The following is a 25563-nucleotide window of genomic DNA, read 5'->3' as shown; positions in this document are numbered from 1 at the left end:
ACACAGTGGCTGTAAAGAGGTCTTAGGTCTCTAAGTGGACTCACTGGCATGTGAGCAACAGAATTTTGTATGATTTGAAGTGGAACTTAGCAAGAGTGGAGTGGAGGGGCACTTCTGGTATCCTGGTTGCCTCTACCACCAAAGAACACATGACCACTTATTATGTAGTGATATATTATCCAATATGCATACTCTAACACTGCGTTACAGTGTGGGGAATGGAAGCACTGCACATTTTATTCAAAAAAGATTCAAATGTAATACTTGTATACTCACGAAAAATAAACTGCAAGCTTTAATTACGTCAACAAATGCAACAGGCCTGGAATAAGAAGGATATCCAACAAAACAAAAATATGTATACATACCAAAAGCATATCTAAATTCATGCATACCAAAGTTTCATGAAAAATAAACCTATTTACAAGTATCTTGTGCGTGCCAAAAATGTTTTCACTGCTCAGACCAGTTCAGCAGGGCATAATTGACAAGTCAGAAACGGTTTTTAAAAAAAGGGTTTTAGTTCAGTACAGGTGTTGTAGCTGGTGCCTTGGAAACCTGCAACTAACAATCCTGTAGTGAAGAGGTTCATTATTAACGTGCTGTATTATGCATTCATTGGATGTCCACACTAACCACCCTAAAGCAACATCCTGAAGTAGAAAGCATGACAGCGCATTACTAAAAACTCAACAACTCACAGGCTGGCACTCAGCTACAGATACACAGGAGTGACTGTACAAATGGAAAATAAATAGTTTTTGCTTAAAGAGCTATACAGTTTTCAGTTGTTTGATGTTCATATAAATGTAACAATAAAATGTATAAAAGTAGATTGCTAAAAGAAAAAGTCAGAATTTATAATAAAAAAAAAATCAATGGGTATTAACTTCTGACTTAAAAAGTACAGTTTGATAAGGAACATCAAAAAGACTACAGAATAAACGCTCGGCTCAGTTTACAAAGAGAGATAAATGTGAAATGAAAATTGCTTTTCTGCTTCTGTTACAGATCATAACTGATTTAAGCAGATGTAAACACACCATATGAATTGCTTTCTAAGGTCCTATTCCAATTAAAAACTAGCAATTCTATGTTTTTGTAATATAGCCTGCTTTGTACCTAAACTACACCAACCAAATGAATCTAGACATTCTATGCCTAAAATAAAGACATTGGACTTTATTAAAGTGGATCCGAGGTGAACTTACTCATTGCATAATTGTGTTCCTTTCCTATTGTTTATAGGGCATTCCTCAAGCCAAATACTTTGTTTTTCTTTTAATACTCGAATTCCCTATAAACTAAATACACCACGCCCATAGGTTTTCAGAGAGCCTTGGCAGTAGCAAGGGCTCATGGGAGCTCAGTCTGGGCAGGAGGAGGAGGAGGTGTTACTAGCCATTGATTTCAGAGGCAGAGGGGAGGAGGGAGGAGGGGGGGATTAGGTTTTTTTCACAGGCTTAGTGATCAAGATACAGATAAGCCTGCCTTTGTGTAATGTTTACAAGCAACATGGCTGCTGTCATTGTATCACAGGAAGAAATAATAATTTTCTATTAAAGCTGTTTGCAGCTTTATTTGCTGTGTAAACCATCTAAACTTTAGATAAGATATATAGACAAGTTACTGGTTATAGTTAATTTTTCATCTTGGATCCGCTTTAACTGTGCAGTCTGTTTATCAAAGATTTATTGAAGAAAAAAAACTCAGCTTCTTTACTAGCAGTGCTATAGAAAAGCAGAGGGTGGATTGGGTCATCCTGCACATACATTTGAAAAAGACGCAAGTTTAAAAAGGCGCAGGACAGCAGTAGTAGAATATCGGTAGTGTTTCTGATATTCCACAACATTCATATAGTAAAATATCGGTAAAAATTTACTATGACCTAACCTCTCCCTACACTCTCTTAGAACCCTGTCTAACACCTAACCTCCTCTGGTGGTGCCTAACCCTTAACCTGGTGGGCAACTAACCTTAACAAGCCCCCCCCCCCAATAACCTTACCCAGACATCTTGTTTAAAAGGTCACCCGAACTGCGGCTACAAATAGTGGTGACAAATAGCAGCTACAAAACAGCGGTGATAAATAGCGCATACACATAGAAAATAGCCACTACAAATAGTGTCTTATCACGGCTCCAGTTTAATACAGTTAGCGCCAAGATTTTTGTACAGCTGCTATAATAAATAGTGGAGATAGACGCTCCCTTTTAAACTTGCAGCGTTTTCGAATGATCCTCATCTTGCAGCCCCTATGGAGGTAAATTTATCATTTGAAATACCTCACAAAATATCTCCAGCTCTTGTGAACTGAGACCACAGGTCTGAATCAAAACGGAAGGCAGTGCCCAAAGCAATGAAATTGTGTCTGTAGACTTGACCAGTCAAGTGCTTTCATATATTTAATGCAAAAAGTTAAGATAAGTAACATACAAAACTTTGCAAATTACTTATTTACACAATGTACATTTTAAAAATGGTGTAAAGGTGTAAACAAGCAATGAAAAATTAGATAGAATACTCAAAGTTTTAACGTGGTCTTTAATATATAGTCCTTGGGACCACCAGGCATCATATTTAAAAGGAACCAAAGACGAAATAAAGAAAAGAAGAGCAGGGAACCAGTTCTCCTAGCTGCAGGCAGCGAAGGACGGTGGCGTGAGAGTGATCCATGCGTATGGGGCTGGAGGAAGCCCCAGGTATACAGGATCTTCTCAAAAAATTAGCATATTGTGATAAAGTTCATTATTTTCTGTAATGTACTGATAAACATTAGACTTTCATATATTTTAGATTCAAATACACTCAACTGAAGTAGTTCAAGCATTTTATTGTTTTAATATTGATGATTTTGGCATACAGCTCATGAAAACCCCAAATTCCTATCTCAAAAAATTAGCATATTTCATCCGACCAATAAAAGAAAAGTGTTTTTAAAACAAAAAAAGTCAACCTTTAAATAATTATGTTCAGTTATGCACTCAATACTTGGTCGGGAATCCTTTTACAGAAATGACTGCTTCAATGTGGCGTGGCATGAAAGCAATCAGCCTGTGGCACTGCTCAGGTGTTATGGAGGCCCAGGATGCTTCGATGGCGGCCTTAAGCTCATCCAGAGTGTTGGGTCTTGTGTCTCTCAACTTTCTCTTCACAATATCCCACAGATTCTCTATGGGGTTCAGGTCAGGAGAGTTGGCAGGCCAATTGAGCACAGTAATACCATGGTCAGTAAACCATTTACCAGTGGTTTTGGCACTGTGAGCAGGTGCCAGGTCGTGCTGAAAAATGAAATCTTCATCTCCATAAAGCTTTTCAGCAGATGGAAGCATGAACCCACTTTTGAACCATAAACAGCGGCAGAAGCGCCTGACCTGGGCTACAGAGAAGCAGCACTGGACTGTTGCTCAGTGGTCCAAAGTACTTTTTTCGGATGAAAGCAACTTTTACATGTCATTCAGAAATCAAGGTGCCAGAGTCTGGAGGAAGACTGGGGAGAGGGAAATGCCAAAATGCCTGAAGTCCAGTGTCAAGTACCCACAGTCAGTGATGGTCTGGGGTGCCATGTCAGCTGCTGGTGTTGGTCTACTGTGTTTTATCAAGGGCAGGGTCAATGCAGCTAGCTATCAGGAGATTTTGGAGCACTTCATGCTTCCATCTGCTGAAAAGCTTTATGGAGATGAAGATTTCATTTTTCAGCACGACCTGGCACCTGCTCACAGTGCCAAAACCACTGGTAAATGGTTTACTGACCATGGTATTACTGTGCTCAATTGGCCTGCCAACTCTCCTGACCTGAACCCCATAGAGAATCTGTGGGATATTGTGAAGAGAAAGTTGAGAGACACAAGACCCAACATTCTGGATGAGCTTAAGGCCGCTATCGAAGCATCCTGGGCCTCCATAACACCTGAGCAGTGCCACAGGCTGATTGCTTCCATGCCACGCCGCATTGAAGCAGTCATTTCTGCAAAAGGATTTCCGACCAAGTATTGAGTGCATAACTGAGCATAAATATTTGAAGGTTGATTTTTTTTTTTGTTTTAAAAACACTTTTCTTTTATTGGTCGGATGAAATATGCTAATTTTTTGAGATAGGAATTTGGGGTTTTCATGAGCTGTATGCCAAAATCACCAATATTAAAACAATAAAAGGCTTGAACTACTTCAATTGTGTGTATTTGAATCTAAAATATATGAAAGTCTAATGTTTATCAGTACATTACAGAAAATAATGAACTTTATCACAATATGCTAATTTTTTTAGACGATCCTGTATATAAAATCTTTTGTTTATTTCGTCTCTGGTTCTCTTTAAGGGTCCAGAATTGTTCCCCAATCAGAACAGAGAGCAGTGAAAACAGTCAGTCACAGACAGCCTATGAGGCCTTGTTCACATTATAAATCACCAGTGTAATTGCAAGTGCTGAGCGCTTTTGTGAGCGTTTTTTAAAGCGCTTTCCTGTGAGTTGCGCTTTATTAAGTGCTTTTGTTCAGCATTTTTTTTTTCCTTCCTGAAGAAGTGAACTCTTTGACCTGGAACAGGATAAATACAATGTGTTTATTCTTAAAAGAGCTGGGGAAATCAATTTTCAAAGCTCTTTTTCAAGCGCTTTGCGATTACCTTATACTTTGTATTGAAGCGCAAACGCTCAGGAAATGGTGCAGGAGCCGGGTATGCAATTGAAAAGAAAGTTCTTCGCTCATGTGAGAACACTCACACAGAGCAACATTGCAGAAGAGCTTTTAAAGCGATTTTTAAAATCGCCAGCACTTAAAATTAATCGAAAATGCTCACAGTGTGAACAAGCCCTGAGGTCAATAAAACCAGTACAGTCATTAAAGGAAATCAAACATTATTTTGCTTGCAAAATGAATGATCTTTTGTGGTGTTATTTAGGAATGGTGTAATGATTGGTGTCAGCAAATAGCAGATGTCTGGTTATTAGGTGATCTGCAGTATCACCAATAATCCAGACACTATACCTGATTATGTGGTGATCTGCAGAATCACCAATAATGCAAGTATAGCAAACAACTGATGTGATAGCCAATAGCAAGGTATAGTGCTTGGTGCAACAGTAAGTACTGAAAGGTTTAACTATACCTCATCAGAGGAGCTGGTGGATACTAACAGTACAGAGCTCCTCACCAGACACAAGGGCCCTCTGGTGAGAGTAGAGCGGTCAGACTAATCGAGTTGGCAACAGACAGACAGATACAGTACAAAACCAGAAGGCAAAGGCAAGAAGGTTTAACAGGCAGAGTCGGCAGCAAGATCAGATGAGCAGAAGTACAGAATCACTGAGCGGAAGAGTAGTCAGAATGAGCCAGAGTCATACACAGATAATATAATACAGGCGCGTCAGCTGACCGGCCGGTCGGCTGACGTCAGAGGTGACGCTCGCCGCTCCTCATTGGTTGTTAGGGGTAGGCATGCCGGAGGGGTCTCCTCTGCTTCATAAGCCTAGCTGGTTCACTCGCAACTTGTCTGCTGTTGCAAATACTTTGTGTGAGCGGAAGAGTAGTCAGAACGAGCCAGAGTCATACACAGATAATATAATACAGTCTTTCAATGCTACACGTTAAAGGGAACCTTAACTGAATGGGGGGTAAAGAGTTTCAGTTACCTGGGGCTATTACCAGCCCCCTGCAGCAGTCCTGTGCCCTCGGAGCTGCTCTGGAATCCTCCGGTCACCCGCTGTCACTTAGTTTCGTTTTTGACGACTCACCAGTCGGCCGGCCGCCATGCGTATTATTGGACACATTCCCTACAGCAATTAGTGCTGTTGCGGACCGCATTCCGCATGCGTAGATATAAGGCAACGTGTGTTTTTGTACGCGTTGTGGTCCGCAACAGCGCTAATTGCAGTAGGGAATGCGTCCAATAATACGCATGGCGGCCGGCCAACTGGTGAGTCGTCAAAAACAAAACTAAGTGACAGCGGGTGACCGGAGGATTCCAGAGCGGCTCCGAGGGCACAGGACTGCTGCAGGGGGCTGGTAATAGCCCCAGGTAACTGAAACTCTTTACCCCCCATTCAGTTAAGGTTCCCTTTAACATGTAGCATTGAAAGACTGTATTATATTATCTGTGTATGACTCTGGCTCGTTCTGACTACTCTTCCGCTCACACGAAGTATTTGCAACAGCAGACAAGTTGCGAGTGAACCAGCTAGGCTTATGAAGCAGAGGAGACCCCTCCGGCATGCCTACCCCTAACAACCAATGAGGAGCGGCGAGCGTCACCTCTGACGTCAGCCGACCGGCCGGTCAGCTGACGCGCCTCCTCCCCGCATAAAGATCCTGTCTGTGTGACAATGCAACCCTATGTGCGGCTGACAGACCCGTCCTCGGCGTGCTAGACGCCCGAGGCACGGGTAGATTGCTAGGCAGGGAGATGGAGGCAGCTGCGGTGGTAGCGCTGTTCACCGCAGCTGCCTCTCCGACGTTTATTACAAATGGTCAATGAGTTAATGCAGGAGCACACACATTGTTTATGCAAATACATGCAATGACAATCCCAACTTGGCTTCATTTGATTGGATAAATTTCAAGTTGCATACATTTGAATAGAAAATTTGCCTAATCCTAATCCTGCATCAGATAGGAATTATTTTCACCTTATTGAATACACCTAATGATAGTCCGCTCTCTAGTAGTATTATCTGAGGGAGTGACAGTTTAGTGAGTTTTGCAGTTTCTATGCTTGACAAAAATAGGTGGAGTGTAGAGAGTATTTGACAATGCAAACACTTATAAGACACAGTATAACTCTCAACAGTGGCTTGGGAAAAATGGGATGTTGAAAGGAGACGTTGTATTCAGTTGCTATTTCATGTATCATTTGAAAGTTCCAAATATGTATTGGGGGTTACTTATAAAAATAGAAAGTTTGTCTTGAAATAATATATAATTTTATTAAAACTTCAACCTGGTAAACCTGATAATTGGCCAAAAGTGTGACTGCACCAGTCTGTTTTAGGCCTGCATGAGCCCCTACTCAATAAATTATATAAATGGAACAGTGAACAACTACAGGAATCCCAGATGGCAAAGGCCATCTAGAGTGGGTATATACAGCAGCTGAGTGGATCCTAGGGTGTCAGGAGACTGCACATAATAAGAGAAAACCAAGAGAGGCAAATGGGGAAATGTAATAGGGAACCCGTGATGGCGCAGCCTCCCAATCAGCACCTGGCTTCGCTATGGGGAGGATCGGAACTGCGCATGATGTCGATGACGTCATGACCGTAAAGCTAATTGGGAAGCTGGGACTCTCGCGGGATATCGGAAGGGTGAGTGCTGCCGGCGGCAATCGGGGGGCTCAGAGAGGTGCCGTGGGACTTGGGGGCCACAGTTAGCTAGCCTAGTGCTAGCTAACATTAACAAAACACTTAATTAGAAAAATCCCTCCCACGGACGCAGCCACCGTATCTGCGTAAATAATAAGCAACTAGAATAATAAGTAATCTTTAAATATTGATTTCAAAGTTCAAATACATTGGAGAGCTTGGCCATTAAAGGGAACCTTAACTGAGAGGGATATGGATGTTTCCTTTTAAACAATACCAGTTGCTTGTCAGTCCAGCCTGCAATAGTGGATGAATCACAGACCTGAAACAAGCATGCAGCTATTCCAGTCTGACTTCAGTCAGAGCACCAGATCTGCATGCTTGTTAAAGGGCTATGGCTAAAAGTATTAGAGGAACAGGATCAGCAGGAGAGTCAGGCAACTGGTATTCTTTTAAAAGAAACATTCATATCCTTCTCAGTTAATTTTCCCTTTAAGACAACAAAATGGCTTTGTTCTACCTGGAAGATATTGCTCATAATTCTTGACACAGTTGGAAAATGTTATAAACAGTTGGAAATATTATTATTTGTGCCCAATCCAAAAAAACCTAACAAAGTCCTTTAAACAGTAAGTCTCACTACATCAGTTTAGCAAAAGGGCATGTTCCAAATGATGAACAGTCAAAATTAAAGATCAGAACTTTTTTGACATTGAAAAACCACTGAATATGTGCAACAACATATTTTTATGTGCAAAAATTACAGGACAGACCAGTAAATAGTGCATCTTTCCTTTCTAGGCTTTCATTATATGCATAAAACCACTAGTGTGATATATGTCCTTGACATTGTCGTCACCACAATCAGAATTTATCTGGCTATGGCTGTGGTCACAGTGGTCTTCATGTAAGGCTTTTCAGAACTTACAATGACTACAATGTAGAAAATGTATTCATATGTTGCAATGAAATTACAGGATAGCTTAGTAAAGAATCTGTCTCCCCTTTACAAGCTTTCATTATGTGCATCTAAGTAGTGAAGTGTGTTCTTGACTTTGCCTTGACCACTATCTGAATTTATCTGTATGGCTGAAGATCATTTCTCCACACTCATTCTCCTTGATCTTTCCTCAAGCTTTGATGTAGCAGATCATTTGCTGCCTCTACAGACAGTTTTGAGGTGTCAAATGCTTACTGCATAAATAGATTTCCTCCTTAAAAGCTTCACTATTGTCACTCTCAATGAACACTTATAACCATTAACCTATCTCCACAGAACAATACTGTGAATTGGAGAATGTGTTCTTTCATAAAGACTGGTTGATGCATGTTTCTTTTATTTTAGAAGAATCCTTATCGGTCTTCCATTTTCTGTGGTTTGCGACCATCTTGCCGACAGAGTAAATAGAAGAAGTAGAAGAATACTGCCCGTAATTAACCCTTAAATGTAAAAAGATGAGGTAACTAACGCTTTTTTCAGTGTACAATTCTGAAGAAAAAATGAATTTAATCCATTTTGGAATAAGGCTGTAACATAACAAAATGTGGAAAAAGTGATGCACTGTGAATACTTTCCAGATGCACTGTATCATCATGTCCCATGTCACTTCAGGTACGCTTTAATATTGATGTGCACTTAATTTGACCATTTCTTTAGCACAGCTGCATATGTTAAATTAATGTTCAGCGCTGCGTAATATGTTGGCGCTTTATAAATACAATAAATAATAATAATAATATGTTTCAGTGTCATGTTCAGTCAGTTCTAACAGGAAATTGTCCAGCGTACCTAGATGCTGTGAAATAAAGACTCACCATAAGATATCAAGCCCGTGAAAAATAACGAATAGTTATAACTCCTCTTCCTCTTCTGTTTCCTGTGTGGTGTTCCGGGTCATTTATCTGATATCACTTCCACACCTATGTCACATCTGGTCGCCCTTTGTATTGGTGTATTGCAGACAGCTATTGAGAGTCACGTGAACAAAGATAATGGCTGAGGTTTCATTAACAAAACAGCACATTTTTTGGTTCTACAACTACTTAATCAAGTAAATATTGTCTCACCAAGAGGATCTCTTTGGCTCCGTGTTTTAGCTTATTTGCTTCTCAACTCAACAGTTGTGTAGTGAAGTCTTTGTAAGCATCTCTAGTTTCTAATAACTGTCCTACTCACAGCTTCTGGTACCACCAATTGCAACTGGGTGGCAGTACTGTTAGTGGAAGCTGCTCCTTGTCTTCAAATAATTTAGCATTTCATGTTTAAAAAAAATGTAGCAAAATTGATGTCATTGTGAAAAAAAATGGCTGCCGGATCTTCAACATCCTCACCAAAAAAAGAGGGACCTGCTTACATTTTAACTAGTCTTTGGCTTCCTGTTATTCAAGATCACTACTCCTCAACATGATAAAGGATAGGTCTTTGCAGTTTGATTGGGAGGAAGCAACATATAAGCAGGTTCCTTCTCCCTTGGTTATGGTGGTGTTAGCAGTGAAGATCCTGCAGCTACATTTTCCAAGATGCCTCTAGGATCTACCTATTTTAAATTCAAGTGAGAGTGCTGATTGACAAGGCTGCCGCCATTTACAAATGCCGAGAGCAGAGGTTGTGAGGACAACAGAAGTCACGGGATGGACATTTCATTGCACCAGAGGGATTGTCCTATGGAGGCAATATTTACCTGAATAAAAGGTCATAGAACCATAAAATATATTGTTGATTGCTTAGTAAACCCTTGATTATTCACCCGAGGTGAAAATAAACTGATGAAATCTACAATTGTATCTATCTTCCTTCTCCTAAAATTGACTTTTTAAGATATTCCACAGTTTTATTTTATGTTTAGCTAGATGTGACATAGGAGCTGAATTTGGAGTGGAGTTTGTTGAGGCACAAGGAACCCACTTCTGTCCGCTTCCCTACTTCAGTCCATTAAGCCAGTTTGCTGGTCTTCAAGCGGTGTGACTACTCTATGCTAGACCTTCGCTTATACCTGAAATGTTCTGTCTAGTCATTTCCCTTTACATGAAACATGCTCTGATGTTGCTGTATATCATTGATTATAGCAGTTATTTGGTTTCCTGGTTTAATTTATTTGGTAAACGCTGTGGATGTTGTGTCTCTTAATATGCTGAAATCACAGTAGTGGAAACACTACTAAGTCAGGCCATACCTGTAGAGTTGTAACACTTACTTCCTGTGATAAAACTTTACCACCAGAGGAGCTAGTGACTAGAGAGGGTAAATGAGATGCTAGTTATTCCAGACTGCATACAAACTAAATGCATATTGTATACAACTTGGAATTGGGCCAATCAGGCAATTCCTACCCATTTTGATTAGCCAAATTACAAGCTGCAAACAATTTGTAATACATTTTTAAGCAAGCAAGGCAGAGTTATTAGTATTTCATAGTCTGAAGAGGGCCACCTGGTGGACAGTAAAAGTCAAATACAGTCCAAGCACAAGATACCACCACCAGGTACAACAGGGAACTACAGCATTCCCAGCCCATCCATGCAATTTCTAACTTATTTTCAATTATATGGAATGCAATCTCCTTCTGCACATGAAGCTCTCCTATCTTCCACCTTGGTCACCTACTCCCATCCCCAAATTAGCCATGATTCTCTTCCCTTCCCTGGTATGCTCTACCCTTATTAAAGTCATGTTCTAACCCCTGAAATCTCAAAGCACATCCTTAAAACGTTCCTCTTAAAAAACAGGTCCGGGGTAAAAAACAAAAAACAAAACAAAATCTGCTTACCTTGAGCTTCCTCCAGCCCCTGGCAGCATATCTGTCCCTTGTCGCAGCTCCGCTTCCAGCAGGTGTCCCGGGGTCCCCTCAGTTGAAGATACCGCCCTCAACAGGTTGGCATCTTCTACACCTGTGTAAGGCCGAGCGCGTTCTGCACAGGAACAGAAGTACACCTGCAATGGAGGGGACCACAGGACACCGTCTGGAAGCGGAGCTGCAGCAAGGGACAGATAGGCTGCCAGGGGCTGGAGGAAGCCCGGGGTAAGAAGATTTTTTTTTTTATACCTCGGACGTGTCCTTTAAGGGAATATATTCTGACCTAATAGGTCTTTAGGGTTTGATCCACTTCTACCATCTTCTGAAAAGGACTTGTTGCTTCTCAGCTACAGTTTAGTCATCACTCTGAAGACTCCAGTATAGCAGCCAGCTCACTTTCCAACATTACAAAACTCCTTGAAGCAGCCAGAAATTTACTGACTATGGCTATATTGCTGACTTCCTTTCTGTTCGGTTTCATACACATATTGCTGAGGTGTTGCAGTGTGCAGCTATGACATTTATCTGCGGAAAGTAAATGACCTGCCAGACCACAGCAAAGAAAACGTTCAATATTTTAACATATTCCATGTGTCCTCACTAAGTAAATTCAGCACTGCCTGCATTGCTTGGAGCCAGTCTATGTACATTTCAGTTGCAGAAAAGGGTAATAATTCCATTTAAAACAAGCCAAGTAAATGCCTAACACAACACCTGTTACCTTCCCGAGTGAATGGCACCTAGTGACTCATGATAACAGATCAGTTATCCTTTTTCCACTCTTATTCAAGTAACAGGGTATTAGTTGTCAACATGAATGTCTGTATCAAGGAAATGACTGTTCTGACTCACAACCTGTCCACTAGATCCAAAGAAGTTACAAGGTAGTCTCCTTGCTTCGCTGCCTTGGAGCTAGCATGCAACTAGTGAGTCAGGCAATGGCATTTAAAGAAGCACACAATGACAGGCTCTGCATGTTAAGTAAGCCAGCACCTATTTAGTAGGAGACCTTGGGCAAGACTCCCTAACACGGCTACTGCCTATAGTGCACAACCCAGTGGCTGCAGCTCTTGCGGGTTGAGTCTGCCAGGAGAAAAACATAAATGTTCTGTGTCTTGTCAGTCTACTTGTTCTGGCCTCCTCCTTCTATGCAGGTTGATCACTCTGCCTTCCCTGGTGATTTTTTTCTCAAAATCAGCAGCTGAAGCCTAATTGATGGCTGTCAAGCTGGGGGCGGGCTGCAGCAATGCAGACAGAGGTTTCCAAAGAGCTTTGGCAGTCTTTGGAAACATGGCCATGACTGCACAGCTGAGGAAAGGGGGTCCAAATATATCAGGATAGCCGAGTATTTAACCCTGTGATCCCTTCCCCATCCGTCATTAAGATAAGACAAAAAACAGAACATTTATATTGCGCTTTTCTCCTGGCAGACTCAAAGCGCCAGAGCTGCAGCCACTAGGACGTGCTCTATAGGCAGTAGTAGTGTTAGGGAGACTTTCCCAAGGTCTCCTACTAAATAGGTGCTGGCTTAACAGGCAGAGCCTGTCTTTGACAGGTTCTGTGATTTTAAGTTTCTGTACTCTTTAAAAACCTGTGTGGAACAAAAACACTTCTTTCTTTCCCTGTGTGCATATATCTCATGTTTTTTTTCCATATACAAATCCATTGTAGACTCTTGGCATTACTTCTCTCACACAGGTGAGAGTTGTGCAATATCTATCTCTATGAGGAATACAACATATCTCAAGAGAAATAAAACAAATTAAAAAGAATAGAACATAAATTATATGTCTAAAGGAATGGAATTTTAATTTAGATTTCAACTACAAGCATTATAATGCATAGTTTCAATTCTACAATGACTTTTGTGGTGCAAAACAAACACAAAAAATGTCAGGCTGTAAGAAAACCAGAATGAATACTCAGTCATTCCAAAGAGTCTTAGCCAATCAGTTTATGGTTAGACGGTTATTGGTTCATTTCTAATCCTCCAGGAGGCAATATAAAGGCAAACAATGTATCACCTTAACAGTTAAAGGACCATTATTGCAAACCATTCTAAAATGTAATATGCATGAACTGTACACACATACAGTAGATATAAGAAGTAGATTTCACTAAGTAAATTGCACTATCAATTACTATTTGCCAATGTGTCTGTCACCGAAAGTAGTAAAAGAACTGACAAACCTGACTGGTTCTGGACTTGCACACCTCTTAAGTGATTCTCAGCATTACCTTTATTCTTTGCAAAAGTATCCCCTAAAAAGAATTTATACAAATATGCCAGACAGCTTCCCTACACACTTGTAAACAGGGATGCTCATTCGGATCTCGGGTATCCGCAGTGGCGAAGCTACAAACCTCTGGGCCCCGATGCAGAATCTGGATGTGGGCCCCCCCCCACGGCAACAACAGCCCCCCTCCCCCGGCAACACCCGACACACACACATATCCGAATCCCTATAGCCAGCTATAGGTCCCCCCAGTATAGGTAGCCAGGCATAGGTAAGCCAGTATAGTTGCCCCCGGTATAGGTTAGCCAGGTAGGTGCCTCCAGCATAGGTAGCCAGTATAGTTGCCCCCAGTATAGGTTAGATAGGCAGGCGCTGCCGGTATAAGTTAGATAGATAGGTGCCCCCAGTACAGGTTAGCTAGGTGGGTGCCTCTAATATAGGTAGCCAGAATAGTTGCCCCCAGCATAGGTTAAATAGGTAGGTGCCCCCAGTATAGGTTAGTTAGGTAGGTGCCTCCAATATAGGTAGCCAGTATAGTTGCCACCTGTATAGGCTAGCTAGGTGCCCCCGAATACAGGTTAGACAAGTAAGTGCCCCCAGGCTAGATAGGTAGGTGCCCCCCAGTATAGGTTAGATTAGGTAGCTGCCCCCCAGTATAGGTTAGATGAGGTAGGTGCCCCCCAGTATAGGTTAGGTTAGGTAGCTGTCCCCCAGGATAGATTAGGTAGCTTTCCTCCAGGATAGGTTAGATTAGATTAGGTAGCTGCCCCCAGGATAGGTTAGAGTAGGTAGCTGCCCCCCAGGATAGGTAAGAGTAGGTAGCTGCCCCCCGGGATAGGTTAGAGTAGGTAGCTGCCCCCCAGGATAGGTTAGAGTAGGTAGCTGCCCCCCAGGTTAGAGTAGGTAGCTGCCCCCCAGGATAGATTAGGTAGCTGCCCCCCAGGATAGATTAGGTAGCTGCCCCCCAGGATAGGTTAGATTAGATTAGGTAGCTGCCCCCCAGGATAGGTTAGATTAGGTAGCTGCCCCCCCAGGATAGGTTAGGTAGGTAGCTGCCCCCCAGGATAGGTTAGGTGGGTAGCTGCCCCCCAGGATAGGTTAGGTAGGTAGCTGCCCTCCCCCAGGATTGATTAGGTAGGTAGCTGCCCCCCAGGATAGGTTAGGTAGGTAGCTGCCCCCCCCCCCCCAGGATAGGTTAGGTAGGTAGCTGCCCCCCCCCAGGATAGGTTAGGTAGGTAGCTGCCCCCCAGGATAGGTTAGGTAGGTAGCTGCCCTCCCAGGATAGGTTAGGTAGGTAGCTGCCCCCCCAGGATAGGTTAGGTAGGTAGCTGCCCCCCCCCCCCCCCAGGATAGATTAGGTAGGTAGCTGCCCCCCCCCCCCCCCCAGGATAGATTAGGTAGGTAGCTGCCCCCAGGATAGGTTAGGTAGGTAGCTGCCCCCCAGGATAGGTTAGGTAGGTAGCTGCCCCCCCAGGATAGGTTAGGTAGGTAGCTGCCCCCCCAGGATAGGTTAGGTAGGTAGCTGCCCCCCCAGGATAGGTTAGGTAGGTAGCTGCCCCCCCAGGATAGGTTAGGTAGGTAGCTGCCCCCCAGGATAGGTTAGGTAGGCAGCTGCCCCCCAGGATAGGTTAGGTAGGTAGCTGCTCCCCCCAGGATAGGTTAGGTAGGTAGCTGCTCCCCCCAGGATAGGTTAGGTAGGTAGCTGCCCCCCCAGGATAGGTTAGGTAGGTAGCTGCCCCCCCCCCAGGATAGATTAGGTAGCTGCCCCCCCAGGATAGATTAGATTAGGTAGCTGCCCCCCCCCAGGATAGGTTAGATTAGGTAGCTGCCCCCCCCAGGATAGGTTAGGTGGGTAGCTGCCCCCCCCAGGATAGGTTAGGTAGGTAGCTGCCCCCCAGGATAGGTTAGGTAGGTAGGTGCCCCCCCCCCCCCCCATAATGAAGGGGGGAGCCGCAGCCGCGGGGAGGGCAGCCCGACCTCTCCCTCCCTTCCTCTCCCCAGGGCCCCCCCCCTTCAGATGCAGAGTGTGCGGCGCACGGAGGCGCTGTAAGCAGAACTCACCTCCGTCCCTGCGCCGCTGATCTCCTCCCGCTGTATAGATGTTGTTACACACTGCTTCCTGTTTAGCCGGAAGCAGTGTGTAACAGCATCAATGCAGAGCGGGAGGAGATCAGCGGCGCTTGGAACGCAGGGACGGAGGTGAGTTCTGCTTACAGCGCTTCCGTGCGCAGCGCACTCTGCATCTGAAGGGGGGGGGCCCCAGGGAGAGGAAGGGAGGGAGAGGTCGGGCTGCCCTCCCCGCGGCTGCGGCTCCCCCCTCCCAATAGCGCGCAGCCGCACACGGGCCGCACTACAAAAAGACATGGCCCCCCCGGGCCCCTCCCCCGCCTCTTCAAGAGCCGGGCCCGGTCGCCACGGCGACCGTTGCGACCACAGGCCCTACGCCCCTGGGTATCCGAATTAACCCGGGTATCCGACCTTTTTCTATTATCCGGATCGGATCCGGGTTCCAGATAGTTTTGCAGATATCCAGATTGCTATCTGCAGATAGTTTAACCACCGATCCGGATACCCGCGGATATCCGTATTACCCGAATCACAGATTAAAAATAAATCTCCCTCCTCCTCCTCCTCCTCCTCATCCATCCATCCATCCATCCGGGCGGATAACACAGATAATAGCGTCGGGTATCCGAATTCTGTTCGGGTAGAAAAAAATGTCAAATTCGGATATCCGAATCGGATCCGAATAATTGGGTACCCGGATCTGGATTCGGGCGGGTAGTAAAATGTACTACCCGAGCATCCCTGCTTGTAAACTATTTTTGGCAACTGGACTGGGCAACTGCCATTCAGTACAGGCTTTTTTGGGGGGGAAAAACCCCACTGTGAATTCCCCATGAGGAGACAGTCTAGTGCAAATTCAGTAAAATTTGTCAGGTTTTTACTACTTGATGTGTAGAAGGCAAAATACTGCTCAGACCCCTTTAAAGCCAGGTAGGCATGCAGATTTTTACTGCCTACTGTAAGTGACAGCGACATAGAAAATAAATTATTGATTGTGAATATTACTCTGTATGAATTGTACTTTTATATGTCTGTGTACACGTTTTTCACTTTTTAAATGTTTTTGCAATAGCGGTCCTTTAACCACTAAGCTCAAACTGGATGTTTATATGCATGGAGTCAACCAGCAGCTGGTGCGCTAAGCTATCATAACATTGCATAGAGAAAGGCTGTTTATCAAACTGCTTTCAATGTGACTTGTCCTCAATATACGGTTATCCAGGATAATCTATTAAGAAAAATTGCAGTGACCGCCCACCATGTTCTCTGGAGAAAGATAACAATGCGCTTTGGAGACTCTGCCATTTGAATAGAATGCGGACATCACCTGACCTGGCAAGAGAATGGTCAGAGTTTACTTCCACTTTGACAGTCCATCATGACTTAAATAGTTACGCACTTAAAGTAGGGAGGAAGACTGTACTGCAATGAAAGCCTGCCTTCTGTAGGCTATGTGACATTGCTGCAGACCTGACTGACAAAAAAGTGTTTAGTTATGAATCTACTTTTTCAATGCTGCAAGTAATAGTAGTGTATTTGTAAAGGATCAGCCTGGCATAGAATTCAAGCTATAATGCACCAAATGAACAATGGAGTACACAACATCTCACAGGGCTGAGACCCACTAGAAATCAAATCTCTAAAAAAACACTAGCATTTTTTTATAGTGATTCTTGCACTAAACAGAATGATTTCCTAGGTGATTTCGGGGAATGTAATTTTGGACCTTGCAGGCACCGCTACTGCAATTTCAGCAAATTGTTTTAGTGGAATAACCACCATAGGCTTTTATATTGGCCTAAGGCTTTGAGAATCACCGCCAATTCCTCAAAAGCAGAAATCCCAGCTCAAAATGTGGGCCCTGGGCCTAAAGGTTTGGCTTTGCATGGTGGTTTCCAGTATCAGACTGTTCATTACTGACAAAATAAAGAATGCCCAAAAGTATACTGGTGTCCTAAATGATAAACTTCCTTCTGGTACTGCTAGCTTATCACCAAATCATGACCTTGGGTTCTAGGATGACATCACAGCTTGCCAATTAGCAAAGATTCAGCAAGACAGATTAAGAGCCAGTTAAATTTGTGCTTTTATCTGGACCCCTCAGGCCGGTTTTACACATATTTGCTGGGCATACATGCTGGGCAGGAGGTATGTCACTGGGATTCCCACGGTGCACCGCGCCCTGTCATTTAAACTATGCGCGTCGCCCATAGACTTACATTACCCCAAGCATTGTGCACTAAGCGCAGTGATTGCGGCAACGCGCTGTTGCCCTTACGTAGGAAACGGATACTTCCGATGTACCGCAAGGGACCACAATAAGTGTGAAAGTCTCCACAGACTTTAATTGCTTTTGCAGCTGCTTGCCTCAAAATAGGGTAACACACCGCAGGTTTAACCTGCATTTGTAAAAGGGGCCTCATATTCACGATTTGAAAGTAATAATGCCATAAATAGGTACACACAGATTGTCACGAATACCTACTTGATCCCAGCTTCTATAAAGAGACTTTCTGTGCTGTGTTTTGCTAGCTTCTGGTGCTATTGTAGGATGCACTGGGGTCCTGCAAATCCACCGTCAGCATAACACAACTGTAGTTAGGATTACCAGGGATTATCCCTGAAATGCAAATAATTAATTCTGAGCTGATGTAGGAAAATACAAATTTTCTATCCAAATGTGCGCAGCTTGAAAATTGATAATTCGAATCAGAACCAGATTCAAGTGGTCTATCCTCAAGCTGCATACATTTGCATACAAAACTGGCATAATCAACTCAGAATTATTGACCATCCCTTTGAATGATGGTAGACGGGAATTAAGGCTCTCACTGACAGAAAAGTAGATTTATTTTTTATATTATCACAGTGCTTGTGTGCCTGTCAGTAAGATGAAATAAGGTACCTGATATCCAACTACTAAATAAATCATAATTATCGACCAGATGTTTACCACTGACATCGCTGTATCAGGAGAACCGGCTGGCATTCCTACTAAGAACTCCCTGCAGGAGCTACCTTGTCACAGCATTTGTCGGTTGTAGAGCAATGCATTTCAACTTGATTACAGAACAGAATATTTCTTCTGTGTACTTGTCAAGACTGCTTCAGACAATTGCTGTGCCTAAAACCTTTTTTCCCTTCATGACGGCTTCGTTTATACAGTATCAAGTGATCATACTGAAAATGCAGAGAGCTGTCAAAGGGCCACATGCAGGCTACATTCTGTTACTCGTAGCAAAACTGTGACTATGATCATGTCAACCTACCTGCCGAAATGAGGGTAAACCTCCTCGCCCACCCCGCTTGACCAGGCAGGTATGTGAGTTTTATTGCTATTCCCCTACTGCCCGCCCATAAAAGTAGCTTCAGGGATAACTAAATAGCATGGCAGTTGAGTGGCTATAGTTGTTGTCTGTACTCTTATAACAAAGTACAGGCTACAAACAAAGGTGAACATTTTCACTATTTACTGTCATAATTATTTGTCCAAACAATGCACTTCCTGTGGCATGGACTTCTCTTCTTTCCAAACACACACACATACTGTATATCATTAGGAAAGTAAGTGGATTAAATTATTTTTTTTCCCTCAGAATTCTACACACAACACCCCATAATGACAACATGGAAAAAGTTTACTTGAGATTTTGGCAACTGTATTAAAAATAAAAAAACTGAGAAATCACATGTACATAAGTATTCACAGCCTTTGCTCAATACTTTGATGGTGCACCTTTGGCAGCAATTACAGCCTCAAGTCTTTTTGAATATGATGCCACAAGCTTGGCGCACCTATTCTTGGCCAGTTTTGCCCATTCCTCTTTGCAGCACCTCTCAAGCTCCATCAGGTTGGATAGGAAGCATCAGTGCACAGACATTTTGAGATCTTTCCAGAGATGTTCAAATCGTATTCAAGTCTGGACTCTGGCTGGGCCATTCAAGGACATTCACAGAGTTGTCTTGAAGCCCCTCCTTTCATATCTGAGCTGTGTGCTTAGGGCTGTGGTCCTGCTGAAAGATGACCTGTTGCCCCAGTCTGAGTTCAAGAGCGCTCTGGATCAGGTTTTTATTCATGATATTTCTATACATTGCTGCAGTCATTTCTCCCTTTATCCTGACTAGTCTTGCAGTTCCTGCTGTTGCAAAGCATCCCAACAGCATGATGTTGCCACCACCATGCTTCACGGTAGGGATGGTATTGGCCTGGTGATGAGCAGTGCCTGGTTTCCTGCAAACGTGACACCTGGCATTGACGCCAAAGTTTAATTTTTGTCTCATCAGACAAGAGAATTTTGTTTTTCATGGTCTGAGAGACCTTGAGGTGCCTTTTAGCAAACTCCAGGTGGGCTGCCATGTGCCCTTTACTGGAGCTCTGACAGAGTGACCATCAGGTTCTTGGTCACCGCCCTGACTAAGGCCCTTCCCCCTGATGGCGCAGTTTAGATGGCCAGCCAGCCCTAGAAAGAGTCCTGGTGGTTTCTGAACTTTTTCTACTTACGGATGATGGAGGCTGCTGTGCTCATTGGGACCTTCAAAGCAACAGAAATGTTTCAGTAACCTTCCTCAGATTTACCAGTCAAACAAAGGTGTGATGGCGGGGCTTCACCTATGTCTACTTCTTTCCTACTTATGACACACTACTATACTATGGTCTGTATTATGCTTGTATGTGCCCCTTGAATGTTGTTCTTTTTCTAACTCCCTTGGCGGTAATCCCGAGCTAGGGTCGGGACAGAAATCCGCAGCTCAGAGCTGTAATCCCGACCTGTGCTCGGGGGAGCTGCCGGAAGCTGTGTGCAGAGCATTGCATGCAGCGGGCGTTTCTACATACTTCCCAGGGGATCACGACGTTGGCCGCCATTCTTTTTCCGCTCCTCCGAGGCTCTGCTTTCTCCTGGTGAGATCGCTGGCTGTCGTCATGACAACAGCCGGCAATCTCACTTTAAAGTTGCAGCGCCACCCGGAGGATGGATGGAAAGCTGCAGCGCTGGAGCCAGGGAGGTGAGTGGTTGTGGAACTGCTGCAGATCTCCCTGGCAGCATGATTTTTTCCAGGTTTTAGGGTCTGAAAGGGTGCAAAAAATTGCAATGCTTTTAGACCCTAAAATCCGGAAATAATCATAACACCAAGGGGATTAATGTTACTATTTTACTTAAATACTTAAGAGACAATTCTGTTTCAGAGGTCCACAGACAATTCTACTTCATGCTTGGTTTGTGCTCTAACATGAACTGTCAACTGTGAGACCATATACATATGTCCAATCAAGTAAATTTACCACACGTGGAATCCAAAATAAGCTGCATAAACATCTCAAGGCTGATCAAGCAAAACAGGCTGTGAATACTTGTACATGTTCTTTCTCAAATTTTATTTTCAATAAATTTGCCACTTTTCATGTTGTCATTTTGGAATAAGGCTGTAATATAAAACGTAGAAAAGGCAATGCGCTGTGAATACTTTCTGGAATACTTTCTAATTGTAACAAAAACTGAAGGGTAAATAAGCCTTAAAAGAAATCTAAACTGAAAAAAACAAGCAGTTTAACTTACCTGTGGCTTCTTCCAGCCCCCTGCAGTCATCCTGTGCCCTCGCAGTCATTCCACGATCCTCTGGTCAGCTGCAGCTCTCCTGTGAAAACTGGCCAGCCATGGGCTACTGTGCATGTGCAGCCATGGCTGCCTGGTGCCTGCTGCCTGGTCAAGCAGGGTGGGTAAATTGCTTATTTTTTCACTTTGGTTATTTTTTGAACTGTATGCAAAATATCTGCTTTAAAATTTACAGTTACATAAATACTCAAGTCTTTAGTATATCAACAAAAGGACAATGCTTATGTGTATTGTGCTTAGAGATGAACTACAGTCATAAAACCGAACAAATCCAAGCTATAAGACATCCAGGGATGAAGGTCTTCCCATAATCAGTTGCTCTGTCTAAATATCTATAAAACATACTGCAGTCAAGACAGTTTCTTGCCATTTTGGAGCCCCAGACAAGGCAACTATTATTCTCTCAAAACTGGTAAATAGGAAGATGGTAGCTACATTAGTTTTGCAGGCACCAATAACAAATTGACAGATTACTAACAGAAATTATTTTGCTTTTCATAAACGAGTCTATAAAAGATAGACATATTACCAGGCTAGACTTGCCCAAACTCACAGAGCCCAAACAGTCAACCCCTGCTATAATTAGGAAGGATGTGTAGCCACTTCACAATAAACATAATAAAGTACAGTCTGGACCTTTATAGATTGAATTATTGTCCTGAAAATCCAGAAGAGTTGCCACAAATAATACAGACCACATCTAAAGCAATAACAGTTTCATTAGTGCATCAAAAGCTTTAGCTATATCATGGTTATACCAATTCCAAACAAGAAACTACCCTCTCAATCCTTTAAGCCTTCACAAACAAGGTGCAAACAGGATACCCTAAAAACAGATTTAAAAAAAATAATTGCACATTGGCTATCATTCATAAAGCATTTCCGCATGCAGAAATGCTTAATACCGCTGACTTTACCGAACACTCAGCAAAATCCCCATTCATAAAGGCTCTTTCCGCATGAAAAGCTGACATTCCCGTGCAGAGCGATACATTTCCGCCTTGTGCGGAGTTTTTCTAGTTTTATCTAGAAAACGTAACAAACACGGCCATTTAAAAAGATTAGAGCAAGCGGTATGCGGACGGAAAATACCGTTTGCTCGACAGTAGCGAAAGGCAGGCGGATTACGTGTAAATGAATGGGACGGACCTCCCAAGCAGCATCAGACAGAGGAGCGCACGGAGGGAATCGGGCAGCTTTTATGTTTTCGCATGTCTTCTGCCACGCTACCGCCAGCTTCCTCCAGAAAACCTCCGCACTTGTATCGCAACAGGCAACTTTTTTATGAATAACCACCCAGAAGTCTTAAGTACCGCTTGCGGAGAAAAACGGTGTTTTTCCGCACTACTGACTGCACCTTTATGAATTATAGCCATAGTGCTTAATACTGCTGATTCTAATACATTATGGGTATCAGTCATAAAAGCATGTGCGGTAAAAAAAAATCTGTTTGAGAAAATACCGCATTCGGTATTTTAGACCTTTGCGTGCTAATTCGTAAACATTTTCACAGCTGCGATAGAAGTGCTGTGTTTTACCGAAGCCCAACTGTCGGTAACATTTACATTCCTGTTCTCTGTGCAGAGACAGCATTACAATAAAAGAGGCATCCCCAACTTCCCTTTAAAAGTATATGTTTTGTTATACTGCCTCTGTTTGCCCTGAATATGCTCTGTATCTGTCTATTAGTCTTTCTTAACAATCTATTTAATTGCCACAGTGTAGAAAAACCTTCAAGAAACTTTACACGTCACGCTTTCTGATGTGAATTCACAGCTTAAAAGCAGGACCCAAAGATGTTAAACACACAACCTAAGGTATTTAGGGGAAGCCTTGTTTGTTCCACTCTTGCTGCTGCTGCCTGGGGAGATCTCACTGCTTCTGCTTGTGAGTCTCCAATAACTTTGCTCTTATCACTCTTATCACCTCTTCAAAGCAGGCGGTATGTTCCGTGCCAATACCGCCTGCTCTAAGCTCTATGAATTGACATTTACTGACATATGTTGAGGTAATTACCGCACAAGTTGGTAATTTACCTCCCTGCTTGGCAATTTCAACTTTTCATACAGTAACTGCTTTTATGAATTGACATTTTGCTAAGTGCTCGGTAAAGTCAGCTGTTTTCTGCATTACCGCATGCGGTAATGCTTTATGCATGATAGCCAATGTGCTATAAGAACAAAACAGCACTCCCCCGGGACATACCCCCACCAGGAAGGAAGATACTAATCTGCTGCTCTTTCCCTATGTTACACTCATCGGAGCGCTTCTTGTATCGTGCTTATCAGCAAATGGTTTAACTGTCCCCCAGGATACAAAATCCAGAGCCAGACTGCGCTGAGACCAGGATTAAATATATTTCCAACAGCAGGCAGTTTAGCAATCGTGCGGCTAAGCCGTGGACTCCAGCTGACATGCCTTCCCTCCGTTACCCACCGCTGTATCCAAGAGCGTCACCTGACCAGTCAGGGTACCTCCAAGCTCCACCCTAGACAATTTGTGCCATTGGTGTGCACTTTCTACAGATGATTGTGGTAATATCACGTTATGCAGTTTAGGACTCCTTAAATATGCTAGTCAGTGCTCTATTCTTAAAAATGTAGGGTTAAAATTTAGTGGGGATTTCATCATAAGTGCATACTGTTAAAAGAAAAAGGCTCCGCTCTACTGGAGGTAAAAACTTAAACTTTATTCAAAGATCCATATATCCATAGACATTGAGTGAAAAAGCTGACTCATATCGGAGCTGGTTCTGCTCCTTAGTCATAGCTATGATGAAGGAGTAATACCAGCTCAGTTTCTTCATCAGCTTTTCACATCATGCCTGTTAGGCTGTCTATGGGTTTATGGAGCTTTTGAATGAAGTTAGAGATTTTTAACTCTAGTCGGGCGGAGCCTTTTTCCTTTAAAAGTGGACTTTCTGGCTTGGCAATGAAATAAGTCCGCTCCTGGTCAGGTATGGTGGTTTTGAGTGGTGTCAGTTACTGCAAATAAGTGCACATTATTCGCATAATAACAGCCCACTATGCAAAGCATGCATTGAAAATGTGCAGAGTGTGCGTTGGATGCATGTTATCATGTTGAGCTTATTCCCGATTATATCTTACTAAGGCTCAACACACACCATACAATCTTGGTTGTACAGATTTACCAAATCTATGTAGTATAAGGGCCAACAAATTGAAAATACCTTGAATGATTGATTGGATAAGCTCTTATACTGCATGAAAGTGGTAAGATTGAGCAACCAAGATTGTATGGTGTGTTGAGCTTTAAAGTGCCAGAAAGAAGACATCACCCCACCCTCCCACATACACCATAAAAGCGGATTCCTGTGCGAGTTTCTCTCCTTTAAAGGGCTGCCTGAGAGAAAATCAGACAAAATGTCCCAACTGCTTTGCTATAAAAAAAAAGTATATATATTTTATACTGCAAGTAGAAAATATATTTTGTTCTTACAACCTGAATGACAGGATGTCTATTTGCAGTGCCAGCTAGTCGGAAACATCAGTTCTGCTTTAATACACTATGCTACTCTCCTGTTTTTATGTAATTCTCATGCCAAATCTCTGTCTAGCATAGCATTTGTTGTTTGTATCTATGTGAAATAGAGCAGAAGCAAATATTTTCCACTTGGAACTGGTATCAATGTACTTATTTGAGATATGATAAATCTTTACAATCCATTTCCAAATATCTCGTCAATCCTATGTTCCCATGATGTCATACTGCTTACCTTGCAAACTGTTTCAATATCCCATGGCAGAATAGTCCTCAAGTCTATCACTTCACAGGACAAGCCAAGTTTTTCTTGGGCCAAGGTAGCAACTTCACGAATAACATGAACCTGGAAGAGAGTTATGCAACTTATCAGCAAAAACAAGAACTGCAAAATAATGAAGGGTTCCCAATGCCAAAATCTCTCCAATGCTGATGTAAATGCAATCCAAGAAAAGAAGATGAGCAGCCGCCAACTTTTCCTTTTATGTCAACATTCAACAATATTGTGTTTAACAGGGGACAGCCAAACTTTAATACTTGAATAACTATAACAAAAGTTTGCTTTCCTAAAACAGAAAGAATTTGCGATAATTCAGGTTGGAGTGAGCTCGAGATGTCTCCCAGTGCATCACTGCTGAATATATGCAAATTAACCATTGTACCTTTAGAAGCTAAACACACCTCCAGAACCGCTGGAATGCAATGATGTGTCAGCTTGTTAATATGTACAGAGCCATAATAATCCAACATGCATACAGACTGTTTCGGATTGTTTGATCCTCATCAGTGCATGGCATGGATTAATTTGGCTCTATGGAGTAGGGCTTGTAAATCCGAGAGGCACAGACTAACCAGCAAGCCCATGGTGACCCAGAACTCATTGGGGTGTGTAAGGGACTACAATGGTCCTAAAAGCCCCCTTACTAAGATGTTAAGAAAAACAAAAGTTTGCTTTCCTAAAACAGAAAGAATTTGCGATAATTCAGGAGGTGTGTTTAGCTTCTAAGGGTACAATGGTTAATTTGCATATATTCAGCAGTGGTGCCTGGGAGACATC

The 25563-nt window shown here is 42.9% G+C and overlaps 1 protein-coding gene across 1 annotated transcript in view; it reads right to left on the bottom strand.

Moving 5' to 3' along the window:
- BCKDHB (branched chain keto acid dehydrogenase E1 subunit beta) overlaps positions 1-25563 on the bottom strand; it is a 301660-nt gene that overhangs the window by 116519 nt on the left and 159578 nt on the right. Inside the window, exon 8 of the mRNA XM_068279381.1 lies at positions 24742-24852. Within this exon, the coding sequence (XP_068135482.1) occupies positions 24742-24852 (111 nt within the window). The remainder of the gene's footprint in view (positions 1-24741; positions 24853-25563) is intronic.

The sequence above is a fragment of the Hyperolius riggenbachi genome, chromosome 4 (genome assembly GCF_040937935.1).
Source record: "Hyperolius riggenbachi isolate aHypRig1 chromosome 4, aHypRig1.pri, whole genome shotgun sequence".
Lineage (NCBI taxonomy): Eukaryota > Metazoa > Chordata > Amphibia > Anura > Hyperoliidae > Hyperolius > Hyperolius riggenbachi.
Note: the sequence above shows the minus strand (reverse complement) of the source record. Positions and strands in the feature narration are given on the sequence as shown.